At 45.3% G+C, this 21,560-nt stretch overlaps 1 protein-coding gene and 1 non-coding gene across 4 annotated transcripts in view; one reads left to right on the forward strand and one right to left on the reverse strand.

Annotated features, from left to right (window-relative positions):
* Positions 1-11,275, reverse strand: part of Gpsm2 (G protein signaling modulator 2) — a 37,044-nt gene extending 25,769 nt beyond the window's left edge. Inside the window, exons 1-2 of one of the 3 annotated variants that reach the window (XM_048363154.1) lie at positions 11,093-11,275; positions 83-388 (exon numbers count right to left, since the gene is read on the reverse strand). In XM_048363154.1, coding sequence (XP_048219111.1) covers positions 83-138 — 56 coding nt within the window. In that variant the 5' untranslated portion in view covers positions 139-388; positions 11,093-11,275. The remainder of the gene's footprint in view (positions 1-82; positions 389-11,092) is intronic. The other 2 variants (XM_048363156.1, XM_048363155.1) reach the window with 2 other exon arrangements.
* A 9,716-nt stretch (positions 11,276-20,991) lies between these two features.
* On the forward strand, positions 20,992-21,095 carry LOC125364305. Its single transcript, XR_007213468.1, has one exon. It is a non-coding gene; the product is annotated as a small nucleolar RNA U13 (small nucleolar RNA).
* Positions 21,096-21,560: the final 465 nt, after the last annotated feature.

The following is a 21,560-nucleotide window of genomic DNA, read 5'->3' on the forward strand; positions in this document are numbered from 1 at the left end:
ACTATACCTGGAATATTTTGAATATTTTCAAATTCACGTCTAAATGAGGATTAAGTCATCGCTAGGAAAGCAACAGTCTTACCTGTAACGAACATGGAAAGAATGGTCTTCCCTCATGCTTATCAAATTTTCCTCCATGGAGTCATATTATAAGGTGAGTAAAATATAAAATTATTTTGTTTTTTATCAATCCAGTTCTTTACAATGCAGAATTGTTTGCAGAACACTGTCCGGTTAGTATATTAATGAAGTGGTGTTAATACATCCTAAGCTCCTGCTTCTTCTTAATTAATAATGAAAGGAGGTCAATGTCAGACAGCTTAAAGGTTCAAAATGTGTCCCAAATCCTTGCATCTCTGGCCCTTTCGGCAGCACTTCAGCAACATTTCTGCAAAAGGAATACAAGATGCTTTGCTTCAAGTCCTATTTTCAAAGAATAACCTAAACCAACTCTGAGCTGTACATAATCACACAGCTAACTCCACAGATTGTTGGCAGGTCAGTCACTGCAGAAAACAGCAGCAGGCTTAACTGTCATGGTGCACATTCCAAATGAGCACAGGACTGGAAGAGACTGGCTAGGGAACTGCCCTTCAATTTTTAAAAATTGAGGTAAAACACAATAATCTTATGTAATATTTCCTATCATAAGCAGTCACAGTAGAAAAAAAGTATGTATCACATTAGCATTTAAAAAAATCATAAGCTGAGTGCCAATGGCTCACGCCTGTAATCCTACCACTCAGAAGGCTGAGATCGGAGGCTCACAGTTCAAAGCCAGCCCCAGCAGAAAAGTCTGTGAGACTCTTATCTCCAATAAACTACTCTGATAAAGCCCTAAGTGGCACTGTGGCTCAAGTGGTAGAGGACTAGTCTTGAGCACAAAGAGGCTCAGGGACAGCATGCAGGCCCAGAGTTCAAGCCCCAAGACTAACACAAATATATATGTATGCACGCATATACACACACACACATAAATGTGATTGAAAGTACATTATGTGAATGTATGTATCAAAACAATTTTTTGTGTAATTAATCTATACTAATAATTTTTCATTAAAGCATGACATTCGGAGCTCTTAAAAACTGCTATTCACAGGGCCAGGAGGTGTGGCTCAATGGTTAGAGTGCCAGCTAAAGTGAGTTAGCTGATCAAGCACAAGGCCCCGAGTTCAAGTCCCTGTATCACCAGAAAAAAATGCTATTAGTAAATTACATGAAAATCCAGTAATCATATTCTATATATATCTAAAAAGAATAACACATCAAAATATCTGTTAAACACTACCCAGTATGAGATCAAGTATATTACCATGCATCTGAACTCTCCTGGATGCCTCAAATTAGCAATCACCTTCTTGCCTCTGTGATGAATTCTGTTCATCATTCCTTGCTTATCTTTGTAACTTTACCAAACTGTGTACACAGCCCTAGATAATATATTACTTAGTTTTGGATGGTTTTACTTAGCATCATGCTTTTAAGATTAATTAAGTAGTGGAGAGAGGTTAATAGGAAACAAGAGCTGTAAGATAAGGAAGGGAGAAGAAAAGACCAGTCTTGGAAACACTGCAAAGCTTCCTGGAGGAAATGAAGTTTTCCAATTAACTACTAGTTGGAATGTAAGAGACACGAAATATAGTTTGTGCTATTTCCTCTCCTGTTCAACAAAGGAAGCAATAACTTAAAGGATGAAAAGATAGGTCATAGCAATTAATTCAACAAATGTTGTTTTGTTTTGTTCAGAATATGCCTCTCTTCTCCTTAATAAAAAGCATTACTAGGGCTGGGGATATAGCCTAGTGGCAAGAGTGCCTGCCTCGGATACACGAGGCCCTAGGTTCGATTCCCCAGCACCACATATACAGAAAACGGCCAGAAGCGGCGCTGTGGTTCAAGTGGCAGAGTGCTAGCCTTGAGCGGGAAGAAGCCAGGGACAGTGCTCAGGCCCTGAGTCCAAGGCCCAGGACTGGCCAAAAAAAAAAAAAAAAAAAAAAAGCATTACTAAAGAGAACTAGTATAGCTATTCAGAAAAATAGCTCCAAAGTGCATGTAGATTAAACAGTCAAACTGGCAACTGAATGCATCCATTATCCACTATGAGGTTTAGCATGTTATTTATGAAATGGACACAAGGAAAGGCATTAAGGTGAATTTAAATTTAAACTGTATTTAACTATTTTCTTATCTATGAGATAATAAAATTCTAATTTTTGTTAATAATTTAAAAATGTTAATTTATACTTATTAAAATGTAAACATTTTAAATATTTACATGCATTCATTTACATGTTTAACAAGTTAGTGAATGTAGATGAATAAATGTCATAAAATATCTTACTTGATGAACCTGCATAGAGGACTACTTTTCACATAATTAAACCAAGGAAGGAAGCAGGGAGAATACTGTTTGGTACTTATTAAAGACAACTAATATAGCTTTATTCTCTAAAATATCTAAGTCACTCTTTAATTAAGTAGGATTTAACACACATACACACCAAACCCAAGCCTCGCACACACTAGACAAGCACTGTGCCACTGAGCTATACCCCCAGCCCGGCAGCATTTTGTATCTTAAATTATTCATAGAACAAGCAGGCCAATTCTTAACCCATGATTCTTGCTGCAGCCATTGCAACATTTGTTCTACATTACATAGTTAACAATACTGTATATTATATTTATACTACATACTCAATACTATATGCTATATGTGTATATGCATAGGCACACATATTTCAGTGTTTATATATGCATATATAAACAGGAAATTATATAGTCATAGATCTAGTTTATAGATACCATATGTACAGATATCTAGTTTATAGATATATAGTATATGTATATATATAACAACACTTGTTAAGTATGCAAAAAATTATATAGTTGTTCATTAGGTAAGAAAATTTAATGACATGACCAGGAATTGGAACTGGAAATTTTGTGTTTAAATTGAGTTGTGATCAGGTTTCAACCTTTAACCTCTGTTAAGACTTACAACTAAATATTTGCAAGAAACATATTTACCCCTTAATAGCAACTTCCAAACAATGTTCCCAAAACTTCACGAATAACGAAAACGATTAGCAGCATCATTTGGTCCAATCAGAGAGAAATAAAGATAAAGCAATCATTTTGATCATATTCAAGAAATTAACAAACATACAGAAAGATCAGGTCTTTTTGTTTCACATGTAATTATAAGACAAGAAAGTCAAAACAAGGAGACTCTTTACACAGCCAAGCGGACTTCTACAAAGTGTCCAAGGCAGGCAGAATAAGCAAGCAAGGTTGGCCGTTTAGCAAAGAAATTCTGGCCCTGATTTACTCCACTGACAGTAAACAGTATGCAAACGACATGATAGGGGAAAATGGAACAGACAATTAATAAACATTCACATCTTTTGTGCTTCTTTGAACTTATCGAAAGTACCTGGTCCTAAATAATTTAAATTGACAGTTACTTATTTTTATTTGCTTCATTTTTATTCAAGGATCTATAGAAACCAGTGATATCCATCAGATACTAAATATACTGTCCCTTCTTTGCCTCGAAGTTAGGTCATGTGAATTCTCTAAACTTTCTATATGCTATTAATTCCCCCTTAAGCCCAATGTTCCAATTCTCCAAATCCCTTCTAGTTGTAATGTTTGAAGTTAGATGTAATAGCCCTTTATCAATCTGAGCAAAGATAGATATGAGGAAGAATGAAGGTCACATTTAAACAAAGTTCTGTTGTATTAGAATTCAGAGTACAGGTACCACATACCACAGTGATTATGGCAGAAATAAAGCAGGATGCCAAAATGTCTACTTCCCAATAGATTCAACTCCTTCAGGCTGACACTAACTTATTTTTTAGGTGATCAAATGTGGTTGATAACCTAAACTGAAACTTTTTTTTCTTTTGGTGGTGTTTGGAATTGAACCAAGGTCTCATGCGTGCATCCTTAGCGAGCACTAAGCAATACTCTAGGTTCCTCAAGTTTCTATTTCTGCCTAAAAATTTATTTTGAAAGATAACATGACGACAAGATGGCAAATATGAAGGTAACTACAAGCAAAATTAAGAGAAGAACAGTAAAAGTAGGAAATAAATACAGGGAAATGAGAAGAACATATGAAAAACAAAACAAAACACAAAAACCAAGGCACAAAGCCTTATAGGGATAACCTGAGATTGAACAGAGCTCGATTCTACTGCATCACGTGTTGAGGAAGCAACTAAAGGTAAGAACAATCATTTTGACAGTATAATACATTGCTGACAGAAGAAACAAGTCCCCTACACAGCCATAGTCAGGACAAAGACCAGCGGGGTACTTGATGATGGCATGTGGCCTAGAATATCTGGAAGACAATGAAAATCATGCCTACTGCCATCTGGGCAAAGGGCAAGTGGGCCGGAGACCTTGCAACACTTCCATGTTGATATATAGGTAAAACAGGACTGACAAATTTGATTACAAGTTATGTTGTAGAGAAGAAAAATATGAACCACTTATATCAAACTTGGATTTGTTAAAGTGCCATATTCACAAATGACAGCTGAAAAAAATCAAGATGGCCAACAGGTATAAAAAAAACTGATAAATGGGAAAATGTTTGGGAGGTAAAACCAGAATTGAATGACTGATGTTCCTGGGTTTTTACATGTCTTTAAAAGAAAAAACTGAAAGTATCAATGAAATCTAAATGTTCATGGAGGGAGTCACTGACAAAATTAAAGAGAAATTCTATTCAAAGGAAAAAGTTAAAGCAGTACACAGAAGTCCTAATTATCTTTACTCAGCATAAGTCTCTAAACCAACAATATCAAACTGCTACATAACACTAAGAACTAAAAAGGAATTTAAGACTACATATAAGTCTATAATACTATTGAGCATGATTTTAGAACTGACAATTTTCACATGTGCTAAATATACATTACTTAACACAATCTCAAATTTAACAAAATAAAGCTAATCATATGCTTAGTTAAGCATATATTCTGTTCTACATCACTCATGGAGAAATGAGAATTTAATACAGATTATGCTGCAAAACTAGATTTGCCAGAAATTATGCTGTAAAAACTATCAATAAAAACTAACAATAAAAACAATCAGCTATCAATAAATTAGATTTGCCAGACATTATGCTGTAAAAATATCAATAATAAATCAAAGCTATCAATAAACTAAAGCAAATACATGAAGTATTTAACACAACCAACTTCACATCTGAATGTATTATAATCTTTAAGTTTACAAACCATCAGTTTGTGAGATTTTAGAGTGAGATTTTGTGAGTGTTGGTGAGATTTTTAGATCAAAATTAGCTTAGAAAATAAATGTACTTCACAAAACAATTTCTCTCAAACAGATAAAAACGTCATGGCTGTGGGCAAGACTCAGGGCAGAAAGAGCTTGCCTTAGCATGTGAAAGGCTTCAGATTTGATCTTTAGCATCGCAAAACAAATTTTAAAGAACTTAAAAACTTAAGCTGCCTGTGACTATCAACCAGCTAGCTAAACAGGACGTTAGAAGGACAGATTACAATAAAGATTACGGATTCCAAGTGAAACGAAGGCATACTCCAGTCAGAGCCTGAAGCCATGTCTTCAGTGAGGTCTGAACTCAAGTCTGGGCCCTTGCTAGGCAGGCACTCTCCTGCTGAGCCACGCCTCCAGCCCTCTTTGGCACGTGTTATTTTGACATCAGGTCTTCCTGCCTCCCCAGGTGCACACTGGAGTATGGTCCTTTTTCATTCCCTCCCACAGCTGGAAGGACAGGTGTCTGCTACCATGCTCCCGGCCGTTTTACTGACATGTTCTGCCCAGGCTGAAGCTGTGGTCTTCCCATTCTCAGACTCTCATGTAGCCAGATGACAAGCATGTATGCCTGCACCCAGCTACTAGTCGAAGAGGCATGACTAACTTCAAACTGGTTTTTGTTCTTGAATGTTTGGGAGGACAATGTCTTAGAACCAAATCCCCTTGAAGACCAAGGATGACTAAAGTTCCTTTCTTACTGAGAAACAAACATATATGTCTTTTTCCATCATATAAAGTTAGAAGGTACTCCGCTCCCTGGGTAGCTTAAATACTAATAAAATCCACAGTGAAATTTCAAAATGAATCAATACTGACATATAGTCTACAAAAAGGGGATTGGGGGAGCTGGGAATGTGGCCTAGTGATAAGAGTGCTTGCCTAGCATGCATGAAGCTCTGGGTTCAATTCCTCAGTACCACATAAATAGAAAAAGCCGAAGTGTCACTGTGGCTCAAGTGGTGAGCAAAAGAATCTCAGGAATAGCGCCCCAGGCCCTGTGTTCAAGCCCCAAGACTGGCAAAAAAAAAAAAAAGAGGATTTTGATATTTCAATACTTCACTTTAGCATTGTTATTAATCATGAGAAAAGGCCAAGTATATGTATGAGTCTATCCCATAGGAACAAATCCAATTACTTTTCTTATTACTTGGTATAATTTCTCATCAGACTTTTCTCCAGAGTTTAAAAAACACTAATTTTCTCTCCTACAGAGATGCTTTAAATAGGTATCTTTTTAATCTGTTAGGTAAATAACCCTTAAAGAGTTTTAAAAGCATGCAAATTGATTTCTAGCTAAATCTGATTAGCACATAAAATTGAATAAATAGAAGTAAAAAGAAAAGTCCAAGTAACATAAACAAGATATTGTAGGGCTAGAGATGTAGCTGAAATGGTAGAATACTTGCCTAGCAAATGATAAGGCCTTATGTTCAACCCCAGTACTGCCATACGTAATAAATGTCTAAATTATCTATCTAGTGCTGGTCTTGGCTAATTGGAGATAAGAGTCTTAGAGACTTTCCTGGTCTGGCTGGCTTCAGATTGTGATCCTCGAATCTCAGCCTTCGGAGTAGTTAAGATTACAAGCGTGAGCTACCAGCACCTAACTATATTCTATTTGTGTGTGTGTGTGTGTGTGCGCGTGCACGCGCGTGCCAATCCTGGGGCTTGAATTTGGAGCCTGAGCACTGTCCCTGGCTTCTTTTTGCTCAAGGCTAGCATTCTACCACTTGAGTCACAGCACCACTTCCAGCTTTTTCGAATATGTGGTGCTGAGGAATCGAACCCAGGGCTTCATGCCTATTAAGCAAGCACTCTGGGGCTGGGAATATGGCCTGGAGGCAAGAGTGCTTGGCTCGTATACATGAAGTCCTGGGTTCGATTCTCCAGCACCACATATACAGAAAACAGCCAGAAGTGGCGCTGTGGCTCAAGTGGCAGAGTGCTAGCCTTGAGCAAAAAGAAGCCAGGGACAGTGCTCAGGCCCTGAGTCCCAGGCCCAGGACTGGCAAAAAAAAACAACAAGCAAGCACTCTACCACTAGGCCACATTCCCAGCCCCTATTCTAATTTTTAATGGACTATAATTAAACATTTAGTGCTTTCCAAATAATTATTCAGGTTACAAAGAAAATGTCTGCCTGTAGTCTGAAAATCCTGATGGTTCAAGCTAAGCTAAATATATATATTTATTTATATTTATATACATTAGTACCTGATATATAGTTTGATATATATAAGTGCTTGATATATCAATATATTTATTTACATATGTGATATATATACACACATATGAATATATATCACATATATACATATGTAAGTACATACACACACACACACACACACACACACACACACACACCAAGCACTAGGTTGAGCTCAAAAGCTCAGGGATAGGGCCCAGGCCTGATTTCAAGCCCCAGGACCTACACAAAAATAAATAAATGATTAAAAAATAAAGTTGTATTTAAAATATTTCTGCTTAGAGTCTATACAATCTATTGGACAAAATGATAAAAATTAATAGCTCAAAGAAATTCAAAAGTCTTACTAAACATATTTCTGGAGTAGAAAAAAGAGGATTATATAACTTTGAGAAAAAATGATTACCAAACTACCTCAGAACATGATCCATCATGTATTACTGCCGTAGTTTCCTCTTATCTACAATTTTATGTTCCCCAGTTTACTTAGAGTCACCTTCAGTCCAAACATATTAAATGGGAAATTCCAGACATAATTCGGATTTTAATTGTTCACCACCCTGAGGACTATGATGAAATCTCATCTTTGGTCCAACATCTCCGTGCTGTATATACTACCTGCCTGCCGGCCCTTCTGTCATCAGATGAGCTGTCACAGAACTGCTGTTCTCTGGTTCTAGATAACAGGTTTTACTTAAGAATGGATCCACGCTGGATAAAAGTCCGTCCAGTATGAAAACCGATTATTGTCCTTTGTGTGCGTATTGCTGGAGTTAGAACTCAGGGCTGCTAGCTCGCTATATAGGTGTGTTAATGACCCACACCTCCTCCTTCCCCTCCACTTTGGTTATTGTTTAGGCAGGGTCTCCCAATATCCAGGCTTTAGACCTCAATCCTTCTATCTATGCCTCCTATGTAGTTGGATTACAATCATGGATAATCATGGCTTTTTGGTTGAGATGGAATCTTACTAATAACTGTCAGGCTGGCCTCAAGAACTGTGATCCTCCCAATTTCTGCCTCTCCAATAGTTGGGAGTGGCCCAGACATCACAAGGCTTTAAACCTCCAAAATCAGTTTCAAACACACTTTCAGGCGGAAATAAATCCCAAATTTGAAAGACTATAAATGAAAAAAAAAAGTCCATAGAGTATTAGTTCAGAATTTTTCATAGGAAAATATATCAAATGTGAGTCTAAAGTTGTAATAACACTTCTATGGGAAAATAAGTGTTTCTATGCAGTTCAATAATGTTATGAGAGCTGGGTGGTTCATGCCATTAATCCTAGCAACAGCTTGAAGGCAGCCTGAGCAGAAAAGTCTGTGAGACTATCTCCAATTAACTAGCAAAAAGCTGTAAGTGAAGGCGTGGCTCAAAGGGTAGATATCAGCCTTGAGTGGAAAAAGCTAAAGGATAGCATCTATGCCGTGAGTTCAAGCCCCAGTGTCAGCACAAAATAATAATAAAATGATGAGATGGTAATCATTTAAAAAGAACCAGGTGCTGGTGGCTCATGCCGGTAATCCTAGCTACTCAGGAAGCTGAGATATAAGGATTGCGGTTCAAAGCCAGCATGGGCAGGAAACTGCATAAGACTTTCGAAGTGGTGCTGTGGCTCAAGTGGTAGAGTGCTAGCCATGAGCTCATGGACAGTGCCCAGGCCCACAATTCAAGCCCCACGACCAACAACAACAACAAAAGAATCTAAAAAGATAGAAGCAAGGAAAGCTGTATCACATCTTGACGGGATAGCAGATATTATTAGGCAAATGGAAGAAAGGCATTCTGTTTACAAGAACTGGCTCAAGCTGGAGTGAGGAGATGAGAATGTGCTGTCCCAGGATAAGTACCCAGTCAGGAGGAGTGAAAGATGTGTGAGAAGGTAGAACAATACCAAACTGTTTGCAGTAGTTGGAGCACATATTTGACATTGCATTAATGCAATAAGCAGCTTTGTTTTTCAATGAAGAATCCAAAGCTGGATGTGTACTAGGAAGATAAACTCATCGCATCATATAGGGCAGCAAGAGGAGACAGGAGAGAAAGATACTGGAAAACAACTATTGAACAGGAAGCCTTTTCTTATCACAGAACACCAAATACAGAATGGATGTCAAACTTTTCTAATTTCTTGCCTGGGAAGAAAATAGGAACCATGTAGGAAGCAGAAAAGCATTCTGTTAAGAGTGTAGGTCAATGGTAAGGAATCGTACTTGCCTGCTACAGGCAAGACCCTGTGTGTTGACCAAGGGATTCTATAGTAATAGGAAAACCTGACTTCAACGTATTTCTTTTTCCACGGTAAATGGAGCACGTTCATATTTATGCAAGAAACTCATAAAAAGTTTTATTCTTAATTTATAAATGCTTTTGGAAAGATGATTAAAAGGATAGTGAAAATGTGTGACTCCGATGGCAATGATGGCAAGCATGGAAATATTTCCTCAAAAGTTCACAACAAAACAGCCCTGATAGGCGCCTTAAAGTAGAAGAATGTCCCGCAACGTGATCCTGAGGCAAGGACAAACAGAAGCGGTCCGCACAGGCGCTAGGATCGGACCCAGGATGACTTCCTAACAACATAACCTGAAGACCTGAGACCTTGGGGCTGGTGTGGGCAGATGGGCGGTTCTGAGGTCCGGAGCGCCTAGCTCCGCGCTGGGCCCGCACTCCGGGGGGCACCCCGTGGACGCCTGCGGCTCGGTGCGCGGTTACTTTAGGTGAAGCGCCCGGTTCAGGGCTTCGGGACTCCAGAGGGCTGCGGAGTTTTCTTGTGAAGTGCACAGTGGAAGTGTCTGCGTGGGAGAAGCCACGCCGGCCGGGGGCGAGGCCCGCGCCCTGGATCCGAGCGGCTCAGGCGGCTGAGGGGCGAAGCCACGAGGCTCCCGGCCCGGCGGGGGGGCGAGGGGGGGGGACACCCGGAGCCGCAGCCCCGGCCCTCCCCCCCCCCCCCCCCCCGCCCGGGAGCTCAGACCCACCAGGCCCCGATTCATCCCCGGCGTCGGGGGAGGGGAGGGCGTTGGAACGAGCGCTCGTCCTTCGGTGAGAGTGAGCGCGGTCCCGAGCCCCGGCCCGACGGCTCCGCCGACGACGGGGAGCGGGGGGGGGGGGGGGGGAGCGGGGGGCCGAGCGCCACGACGGCTCCGCCGAGGACCGGGGCCGGAGCGCCACGACGGCTGCGCCGAGGACGGGGAGGGGGGGAGGGGGCGGGGGCCGAGCGCCACGACGCGCTCCAGGCGGCGGCCCCCGAGCGGGGAGCGGCTGGGGAAGGGGCGGCGTGGCCGGCGCTCGGCCCGGACCGCGCTCCGGCCGCCCCCGCGCGCCCCCCGCGCCCCCGCGCGCCCCCCGCGCCCCCGCGCGCCCCCCGGCCGCCCCCCGCGCGCCCCGCGGAAGCCCGCTCAACGCCCTTTCACTCGACCCGCGACGCCGAGGAGCGGCAGGTGCGGAGCTTCTCGGGACGCGGGGCCCGTCCCCGAACTCCCGCCCCGAGGGTCCGCACCCTCCCCGCCCGCCCCGAGGGGTCCCGCCCCCAGCCCCAGCCCCGGGGCCGCCGCCCCGCTCACCTCCGGCCGGCCGGCGAGCGCGGGGTGCGCGGCGGAGCTCCGGGAGCCGCCGCCTCCGGCCGCAGACTGGGGGTCCCCGCGCCTCCACCGCCGGGCGAGCGCGCTCGCGGCCGGCGCCGCGCCAGGCAGGGGCACCGCGGGAGGCCCAGGCGCGCCCCCGGCGCCCGCCCCCGGCTGGTCACGTGGGCCAGAGCGCCGGACCCCCCGCCCCTCGCCTCCCCGGAGCGTCCCTCGGTCACCGCGGGGGTCTCTCGGCGGCGCCGGCCCGCGCCGTTCTGCGCGTGCGCCCTGCTCGCTCCCGGCGCTCCCCATTCAAACGGGTAACGCCCCGCGTCTTTCGGACGAGCCAATGGCGGGAGGGGAGGGGCGGGGCTTGGCGATGGAGGGGGCGTGGCGAGGGGCGGGATGGAGGCGGGGCGGGGCGGGACGGAGGCCGCGGGGGCCGCTCCGGAGTGGGGAAGCCGGCGGGGGCGCTCGGCGCGGCTCCGGCCGCCGGGGGCGCTCGTGGGGGGAGGGGCTGGGTGAGCGTCCGCCCCGCCTTCCTCGACCGCCAAGTCCAAAGCTCGTTTACCCACTGCTGGACGGACGGCTGGACTTCGGTCCTCTCGCTTCTCCCCCTCCCGCGGACGCCGCGGTCCCCGTCCCCGTCCCGGGGTTCAGGTGAGGTCTGTGCCTCCCTGGGAGGGCGGGGCCCCGCCCCGCGCCGCCTCCCGCCCAGGGGCGGACACCCGGGCGGCGGGCGACGGGCCTCTGTGCTGCCCGGGCGGCGATCGGCCCGGACCCGCGAAAGCGGCCCCAGCGGCCCTCGTCCCTTCCCGTGAACCACCGGTCACGGCCCTGCTTCCCGCGGGGTGTGTGTGCGGTGATGCTTCCAAAGGCCAGGTCGACGCCGTGGGTGCCGCACCTCCGGACACGCACCGACTCCCGGACGTCTGCACGGTGCCTGCTCGTCCCCGCCGTCCGTAATGCCACACTCCATCCATAACCGAGCTCGCTGGCTGCGGTGGTTCAGAGGCAGGGGCTACCATTCCTTACAAGCCGCAAGGGAATTAGAGTATCTCATGTCTGACATAGCCAAATGGGATCATTATTCCCTTACTGAATTTCTTCTCTTACAGATGCCACTTTCTACCTCTGATATTGCTTCCATCCTCCTAATCAAGTAATCTTTTAAAATTTGTGTGGGTGTGCTGGGACTGAACTTGAACTCAGGGCCAACCCAAGGTTGTGTTCTACCACTTGGGCTACATACACCTCCACGGCTTTTTGCCAGTTAAGAGTGTCTCGAGTTTGTCTGTTCCAATTGTTTTTGAACCAGGATCCTCAATAGAGACCAGTCTCCTGAATTTCTAGCTAGAAATTTGCAGGTGTGAGCCACTAGTACCTGGCTTAAATCCATTTTCTACAGACATAAATCAGGTCATCATTCTTCCTACTTGAAAACCTTGAATGTCGTCCCACTTGACAATCTAAGCCAGGTGCCAATGGCTTACACCTGAAATCATAACTACTCAAGAGGCTGAGAGATCTGAAGATCACAGTTCAAAGCCAGCCTGGGCAGGAAAGTCAAGTGATAAAAGCACTAGCCCCAAGCTCATGCCCACCCCTTGATCATCGCTCCCTTGCCTCAGAAGACACAGGGGGTCCTTCTAGCCCTGAGAGTACCCAAACCTCCGGTTTTCTCAGGATCTCCTTCCTGGCAGTTGCTCTGCCTTGGGACTTCCTCCAAGCTTTTTACATAACTGTTTTCTTTTCATACTTCTTTCCAGCTTATTCATTCGTTTCAGCTTGTGTTTATGGCGTTTCTGTGTGTCAGGAATTGTTCTAGGGACTGAGAATACACTTGTGAGCAAAACACAAAAAACACAGCCCTTCTTTGTAGGGGCTTGGTAAAAATAAGTTATCAGTATTAGCAAAGAGATAAAAGAAAGGTGGTGTGAAAGTGAGACCTACTTTAGATTGAGCATCAAGGCCAGAGAAGAAGGCCCTCATATAGAAAGTAGGGAAGTTCCCAGCCGTGAGCATTCTGGCAAAGGAGAAGGCGAAGGCGAAGTCCAACAAACACAAGCTTTTCTTCTGTGCCAGAACTAGTGTTTGAACTTAGGGTTTGGTAGCTTTTTTACTTAAAACTGGTGCTCTACCACTTGAGTCACAGCTGCACTTCTGGGGTTTTGGTGGCTAATTGGAGATAAGAATCTCATGGACTTTCCTGCCTGGGCTGGCTTTGAACCTCGCTTTTCAGATCTCAGTCTTCTGAGTAAGTAGGATTACATAGATCTCCTCCCAGAAGTGTGCATAATAAGAAAGCATGGAGTCACCTTTAACATATGATGGATAGGAAAATGTGTTCTCTGAGAATGGTTTATAAACTAATGGCTATAATCTGCTCTTCACAGGTGATCTAAAATACAGGAGCAAATAAGGTCACCTGATACTGGGTTGGTGGTGTCCCCAACTAACAGAGGTAAAATCAAATCACTTCTATAGAAGCCCAACCTGACCAGAATGAAAGATTTACACAGAAGTTCCCAAATATGTGAACTCACAGTCAAATCACCATTTGTGCAAAGAAGAATCAGCTGAGAAAAAAGCAAAATCAGACGGCCAAACTCTCTTAAATGAATCATGTCCACTTATAAAATCTTTGTTACAATATATTTAAAGAAATGAAAGATTGCAGATGTAAGAACAAAAGACTGAAAGAAAAAAAAAAAAAAAAGACCAAGCAGGTTTCAGAATAGAACGCAAGATCCAGTTGTGGCGGCTCCATCTTCAGGAGGCAGGAGCAACATGAATTGGAGACCAGGTTGGGCTACATGGTGGAGCCTGGCTCCAAAGCAACAAGAGAGAAAGAGGAAAAACTAATGTAATAAAGTGTTGGGGACAGCTGTGCCTTTAAGAGACCACAGTTGGCTTTAGCTTGTCCCCTCCCCTTCCGTCTGTAACAGGAAGAGAAGCCCCCGCCCTTCTGGGGCGAACACAAGTGCATGCCATCATGGCAGGGACTTCTACAGAGACCCAGCTCTTGGGGGGCTGTAGTCACTGCCCACAGAGGAAGTTTCATGACATCACCTGATGGGCATCCCAGTCAGCCAATCAGTCAGTCACCCCAAGTCCTTCCCCTTCTGCCTTTGTCTTCGTAATAAATCCTTCTCCCCGCCCTCTGGGCGGCTGAGACCCATTCAAACATCAAGGTGTCTCCCTGATGTCTCTCTTCCTGCCGCCGATCCTGACACGTGAGGGGACCCCGGGGGGGGAGGGGGGAGGCTTCGGCAACCTTTCCTCAACTTAGTGTAATCCATGAGAGTACGCTTTTGCCTTCTGCTGGCGGAAGACAAGGCCGAGTGCTCTTTCATAGTTTTTGGGGTTCAGGCATTTTCCCCGGGAGGTAGGGGAAAAGGGGTCCTCAGAGGCCCTGACAATAAAGCACCAAGATAAAGACTTCATGCTGGGTGCCTGTGGCTCAGGCCTGTCATCCTAGTTACTCAGGAGGCTGAAAGTTGAGCATGGAGGTTCAAAGCCAGCCTGGGCAGGAAAGTCCATGGGACTCTTATCTCTACTTAACCACCAGAAAACCAGAAGGGTCCCTGTGGCTCAAGTGGTAGAGGGCTAGCCTTGAGCTGAAGAGCTTAGGGACAGCACCCAGGCCCAGAGTTCAAGCCGCACAACACCAAAACAAAATGGCAAAAGGCTTCCACAAACAGGTTTAACAGTAGGAGACATAGTTGAAAGAAGACTTAGTGTAAAATGCAGAACTGAAGTGATGTTCTCCCGTGAAAACAAACTCCTGGTTCACACCTGTCATCCCAAGTTACAGGGGAAACCAAGGCAGAAAAATTGAGATGTCCGGCCAACCAGGGAAAAAGATTCCTTGGGCATGGGGGCTGGGATCACAATTCCAGTGACCACAAAGACTTAAAAGTAGGGGAATAGCAGCTTAGGCACACACCTGGCTGGGGGGGGAGGGGAGTGCAAGACCCTGTTCTTGAAGTGCCAGACTTTGAAGTCAGGTCCCACTTTACCACGTGAACCCCACTTTACCACATGAACCCCATTTTACCACATGAACCAGAGATAAGCAGGCCCTGTGAGCAAACCCAGGACAAGCCCATTAGGGCCCAGTCGGTCGAACTCTAACTGCTGGGAATGCTTAACTCTGACCACCCCTAGAATGCCTCAAACCCTGAGCCAATCAGATTTGTACCTGTGTCCTAATCTTGCTTGCTTGAACACCTGATTGTTGTAACTTTGTTTTTTGCCTTTATAAGCCCTGTGTAATCGTAGCTCGGGGCTCCCTCCTAACCTCCGCTGTGTTGGTGGGTAGGACGAGGGCCGAGTTGCAGCTCGCTTAAATAAAGCCTTGCCTTGCTTTTGCATTTCGGAACGTCTGAGTCTCGGTGGCCTTCTTGGTGGTTGTCTCGCGACCTGGCACAACATTTGGGGGCTCGTCCGGGATCGCCCCAGAGACCCCCGAGACCCCAGACTCCTAAGGTAAGGAAACAGCGCTGTTGATTTGTTTATCTTGTCCTGTAATTTGTCTGTTTGTCTGTTTTTCTTTTGCTTATTTCTTAAAGGGGTTCTTTAAGGGGTTGTCGAAGCAGACGCGCTTACTCGGCAATCCCGTGGGAGACTGGGGGACGCCCCAGATTCTCCACCACTACTTGAGTCCACTCGGGTCCACTCCTCCTGCACCCTTGCGGGAGGTTGGGCCAACTGAGATCTGCTCCTGCTGCTTCTTGCAGGAGGAGGCTTGTGGGCCAATCTAGGGGACTCTCCACTCTTACCTGAGCCCCAGACTCTGAGTCCACTCGGGTCTAGGGTCTACTCCTCCTGCACCCTTGCGGGAGGTTGGGCCAACTTAGGTCTCCTCCTGCTGCTTAACAGGAGGAGAAGGCTTGTGGGCCAACTTAGGAGATCTCCAACTAACTTTTCTTATTCCCAGGCTTGTGTGTTGTGTTTTTTTTTATTTTATTAGCCTTCTGAACTAAACATCTGATCAGAGCTATGGGTAACGTTCTATCTTGGGAATCTCCATCTAGCCCCTTAGATTTGACCCTAGCTCGCTGGAGGGAGGTCAAGGAAATAGCTCAGAACGGAGGAAAGACTTAACAGCTAAACTTAACAGCTAAAACTTAACAGCTCAGCAGTACAGTGCCAGCCTTGCAGTCAAAAAAGAGATGAAGGGAAAGGGAGGGGGTAGGGGAGAGGAGGGGGAGGGGAATCCCGTGGAGCCTAGTGAAAGTTAGGTCCCTTTAAGAGGATATTAGAACACTGATCCTTGGCTGTTTCACTTCCTCTGGTAGGCATGAGGTAGAAGCCCCCCCCCCCCCCCCGCCATGTACTGCTATCATGACGTATTATGCCTTGATAGGCTTACAGTGTCATGAGGCGCTGGGCTGAAATCTAATAAAACTGTGGGCCAAAACAAACCTTTCTCCCTTTAAGTGGATGATCTCAGGTATATTGTTACAGCCATGGGAAGCTGACTAGCCCAGCTTCTAACACCTAGACTCCATCCACTTAGTTAGTACATCTCAGAGCCAATCTGTTTCAGAGGTAAGCTTCTAACCTCTCAAAGGAAAAGGATCAGTGGAGACATACACAACTGACAAAGGGTTTAATGCTAAATATTTAGAACTTAAAGAGCTAGTGAATAATGAGACCACCCATGGGAGTGGGTGGGGCTTCTCTCTCAGAGAAAGACCAGCACCGGACAGTGGAAGTTCCAATGGTTGCCGTGAAATGGGTAGGGACTTCAGCCTCACTAGCATTAAAATATTGCAAAACAAAACAGCAAGGTAAATCTGGAGGCTTCCAGGCCAGGCAGCAGGTGGCCAAGCGCTCTTAACTCACTCATGTGCTCTTAATTCCACTCGCCAGCTAAGTCATGCAGTGCAATTTCTTGCCTACATTACCCATTGCTCAGATCACTTAGTAGGGCGGCTTGGTGGCCAAGAAGCATGACACTTGTGACTACCCCGTGCAGCTAGCGTCTAAGAGTCGGGCTGCTTTTAGGACAGCCTGCTTGCCCAGACATTCTCCTCTGAAGCTAAGGCTTGGGTTTTACGATGCTATTATCAGTCTTAATTATGGGATTGCAGATGTGCCCAGAGGTTCCTTTGGATGGGAATATGAACCTAAATTATAATCCTGAGGAATTCTTTCTACCTTAGTGGCTAGACTCCACCTCAGAGTCTTCAGTGATGCTTCCCAAATGATTGCCTTTTCAATCAGTATGACCACAGTAGAACCCTGGTCTCACAAAAAGAACGAACTAACTTTTTTAGAGGTGTCTACCAAGAAACCAGATGTTATCCTACAGTGATGGCCAATTTTCTTTTTATTTATTTATTTATTTATTTTGCTGGTCCTGGGGCTTGAACTCTGGACCTGAGTGGGCGCTGTCCCTGAGCTGCTTTTGTTCAAGGCGAGCACTCTACCACTTGAGCCACAGTGCCACTTCCAGCTATTTGAGTAGTTTATTGGAGATGAATCTCACAGAGTTTCCTGCCCAGGCTGGCTTCAAACTGTAATCCCCAGATTTCAGTCTCCTGATTATCTAGGATGACAGGCGTGAGCCACCGGCTCCCTGCTGATGCTGGCCTTTTTATCTGTAGGCTCTATATCTTCAGGTTCATTCAAATGCATGAGTATCAGGGGAAAGGATTATGCCTGTACCATCCTAATTCCCTAAGCAATACAATATAACAAACACATGGTATTGTATTACATTAGATGGTATAAGTAACCCAGACATGATTTTAAGTATACAGGAAGTTATATGTAGCTTATGTGCAATACTACACTTTTTTTTCTTTGCCAGTCCTGGGGCTTGAACTCAGGGCCTGAGCACTGTCCCTGGCTTCTTTTTGCTCAAGGTGAGCACTCTACCACTTGAGCTACAGCGCCACTTTCAGCTTTTTTTTGTTTATGTGGTGCTGAGGAATCAAACCCAGGGCTTCATGCATGCTAGGCAAGTACTGTACTGCTAAGCCACATTCCCAGCCCCATACCCTACTTTAGATAAGAGCTCAGTAGAGTTTGGTAGCTCTGTAGATTTGGAGTTTAGGTTTTGGACTCCACCCACTGTGGACACTGATTCAAGATGCCAGCATGCTAGAGGGACTGTGCGGAAAGGCAGATCTTTCCTTTTATTTATTTTTTTTGTTGTTGTTGTTGTTGGTGGTGGTGGTTATGGGACCTGGCACTGTCCCGGAGCTCTTCAGCTCAAGGCTGGCACTCTGCCACTTGAGCCACAGTGCCACTTCCAGTTTTCTGGTGGTTAATTGGTGAAAAGAATCACAGACTTTCCTGCCAGCCTGGCTTTGAACTATAATCCTCAGATCTCAGCCTCCTGAGCTAGGATTACTGGCATGAACCACCAGCACTTGGCAAAAGGTAGATCTTTGAATATTTTGGTAGCCAGGCATGGCTGGTTCATACCTGGAAACTGAACTACCCAGGAAGTTGAGATCTGAAAATCTCAGTTTAAAGTTAGCTGGGCAGCCAAGTTTGTGAGATTCTTATTTCCAATTAACCATTAAGAAGCCAGAAGTAGAGGCATGGTTCAAGTCGTAGTATGCCAGCTTTGAGTGAAAAAGTGTTGTGAGAACACAAGGCCTGGAGTTCAAGCTCTAGTACTAGTACAAAAAAGCAAAAATATGTGGCGATACTATGTGAGCACCTATTCTACACACTGTCTCGGCTCACAGCCTGGATGACTGCTCATCCCCCATCACAGACTTTAAAGCTGTTTTCGTCCTCTGAAACTTTAACCTATGCAGAAGTCACATGTATTTGCTCAGGCCTTTTGTCCTAGCTACTCAGAAGACACAGATTGGGAGGCTCACATAGATCTAGGCCAGCAGAGGTAGAAAAGTTTATGACATTTCTTCTTCTCAACCAATAACTGGGCACAGTGGCACAGGTCCGTCATTCCAGCTATGCAGGATGCTACGATCAGGGGGATCTCGGTTCTAGGCCAGTCCAGGCAAAAAAAGTTGGGACTCCATCTCTGCAGAAGAGGCTGGGTCCTATGGCACATACCTGTTATCCCAGCTATGGAGAGAAGCTTAAAATAGCTAGGCACAGCCTCAGCGTGGGCTGGACATCTACAGAGATCCCCGGAGGTGTCCAGACTCTGCCCTGTGTCGGAGGTGAAGGAAGGTTCTGGAAGAAGTGATGTGCTAAGGGATAAGAAAGAAATAACCGGGTAGACAGAGGGAAATGGGAGAGGCTCCTCTAAGGGCAGGCTGATGACAGAATGTTAGCAGGAGAGGGGAGAGCTGGGGCTGGAGGAAGTGCGCATGGAGTGCACATAGAGATTCCTGTTAGCGTGAACACAGACAGCGGGACTGGACCTCGTCCCTCACCAGCCCACGCTCACCCGAAACGTCAAAGGAAGGGCTGTTGGCGTGCCTTTCAGAGAAAACAGGTTTTGTGTTAGGTGAGTTATTATTATTATATTATTATTTTGTCTATTATGCTGATACTGGAGTTTGAACTCAGGGCCTCGAGCTCTCCCTTAGGTTTTTGTTGTTGTTTGTTTCAGGTTTTTTCTTTTTTGCTTAAGCCTGGCACTCTACCACTTTAACCATACCCCCATTTTCAGCTTTTTGTTGGAAATAAGAATCTCACAGGCTTTCCTGCCTGGGCTGGTTTGGAAGTAGGATCCTCAGATCTCAGCCTCTTGAGAACCGAGGATTACAGGTGTGAGCCACTGGCACCCAGCAGCTGGACTTTGTCATCATCTATGAAGCATCATGGGAGTGCCAGCAGCAGGCCAGTCTAACCCAGCTCGGCTCCCTAGCTTTGTTTTTTAACCCCCTGGTCTTCAGAAGTTGGGGTGCTTCATGCTGCAAAGCAAGGGCCACCACCGAAGAGATGCCACAGATAGCATGTCATTGTTGCTGCCTGTCCTGGGGACCCCGCTTTCTTGGGCCTCTCCTTCCTCTCCTCACGAGAGTCACTGGACCCCTCTGAGCCTTCGTGGAGGGTGCAAATGTAGCACACACTGTGGAGTGAAGGCCCTAGCTCCCTTCTTAAAGAAGGGCATTTCTGCCATGCGCCATGCCTCACGCCTGTCGTCCTAGCTACTCAGGAGGCTGAGATCTGAGGATCATGGTTCAAAGCCAGCCCAGGCAGGAAAGTCCATGAGACTCATACCTCCAATAAACTACTCAAAAAGAGCTAGGAGTGGAGCCATGGCTCAAGTGGTAGAGTGCTAGTCTTGAGCAAAAGCAGCTCAGGGACAGCGCCCAGGCCTGAGTTTACACCCCAGAACCTGTACCCCACCCCCAAAAAAATAAGATACAAAATGCCTAGCACATGGTAGGTCTCCAGGATAAATGCTTTGTCATTTCCCATCAGATACTTGATTTTAGGGGACTAAACACTCATGGCAAGTGACCAGCTATGTAATTTTAGCTAAATGGTTTCCTTTCTCAGCTCCATGGAATTAGAGGGACACACTTTCCAGGTATCTCAGCATTTCATTAGCATTTTAAATGTGACTGGGTGTTTGTTCAAAGTATTACTTAGATGCAAAGTGCTGTTATCTTTTGAGCAGGTAGTTATTTCCTGTGCAAAATGATTTAGCTTCATACTGAATTTCTGTCTCTGAGATAATATTGCTAGAGAAGGTAAAGAAATACCTCATCCAGGAGTTGTCTCAATTAATGCTTGTTAAACATCAACAACCTTATCTTAAAAGGCTGAGTGTTTATCTACTTTTTCCGTGGTTGTCATTTCCGGTATTTTAATATGGCCACCAGTTCTGTCCAATAAAGGTTGGAATTTCAACATCAACTTAAGTAATGTTTACTGCATAGTCCAATTTCAGGGGAATCTAGTTGACTACTTCTTAAAGAGTTTTTTTCTTTTTCAAAGGAAAGGAGCCAGTCCTGATCCAGTTCATAAGCATGGAAACTGGGTTCTCAGACACTTGTGTGACAGGTCCCTTCCTCAAACCATGTTACGATATGGACACATTGCCTGCCTAATTAAAGGAGGAAAGGGATTAGGGAAGTATTAATGTTTTCCTATCAGGAAATAATTTATAATAAGTTTGCATTTCTAATCATTTTTTACATTGATACAAAGCGACTAAAAAGGCAAAGATTTGAAATACAGCTGTATTATGTAATTTTTATTTTCTGGGAATTGAATCCAGAGCTTCTGGCCTGCTAGGTAAATGCAAACCCAGTAATTTTTTTCCTGCTAGTTCTGAAGCTTGAACTCAGGGGTCTGGGTGCTGTCCCTGAGCTTTTGTGCTCAAGACTAATGCTGTACCACGTGAGCCAGAGAGTCCTCTTCAGGGTTTTTTGGTAGTTGATTGGAGATAAGAGTCTCACAGGCTTGCCTGCCCAGGCTGGCTTTCACCTGCACTCCTCAGATCTCAGCCTCCTGAGTAGCTAGGATTATAGGTGTGACTGGCTCCTGGCCCAGTTAATTTTTTTTTTTTTGGTCA

Source organism: Perognathus longimembris, chromosome 15 (genome assembly GCF_023159225.1).
Source record: "Perognathus longimembris pacificus isolate PPM17 chromosome 15, ASM2315922v1, whole genome shotgun sequence".
NCBI classification, from domain to species: Eukaryota; Metazoa; Chordata; class Mammalia; order Rodentia; family Heteromyidae; genus Perognathus; species Perognathus longimembris.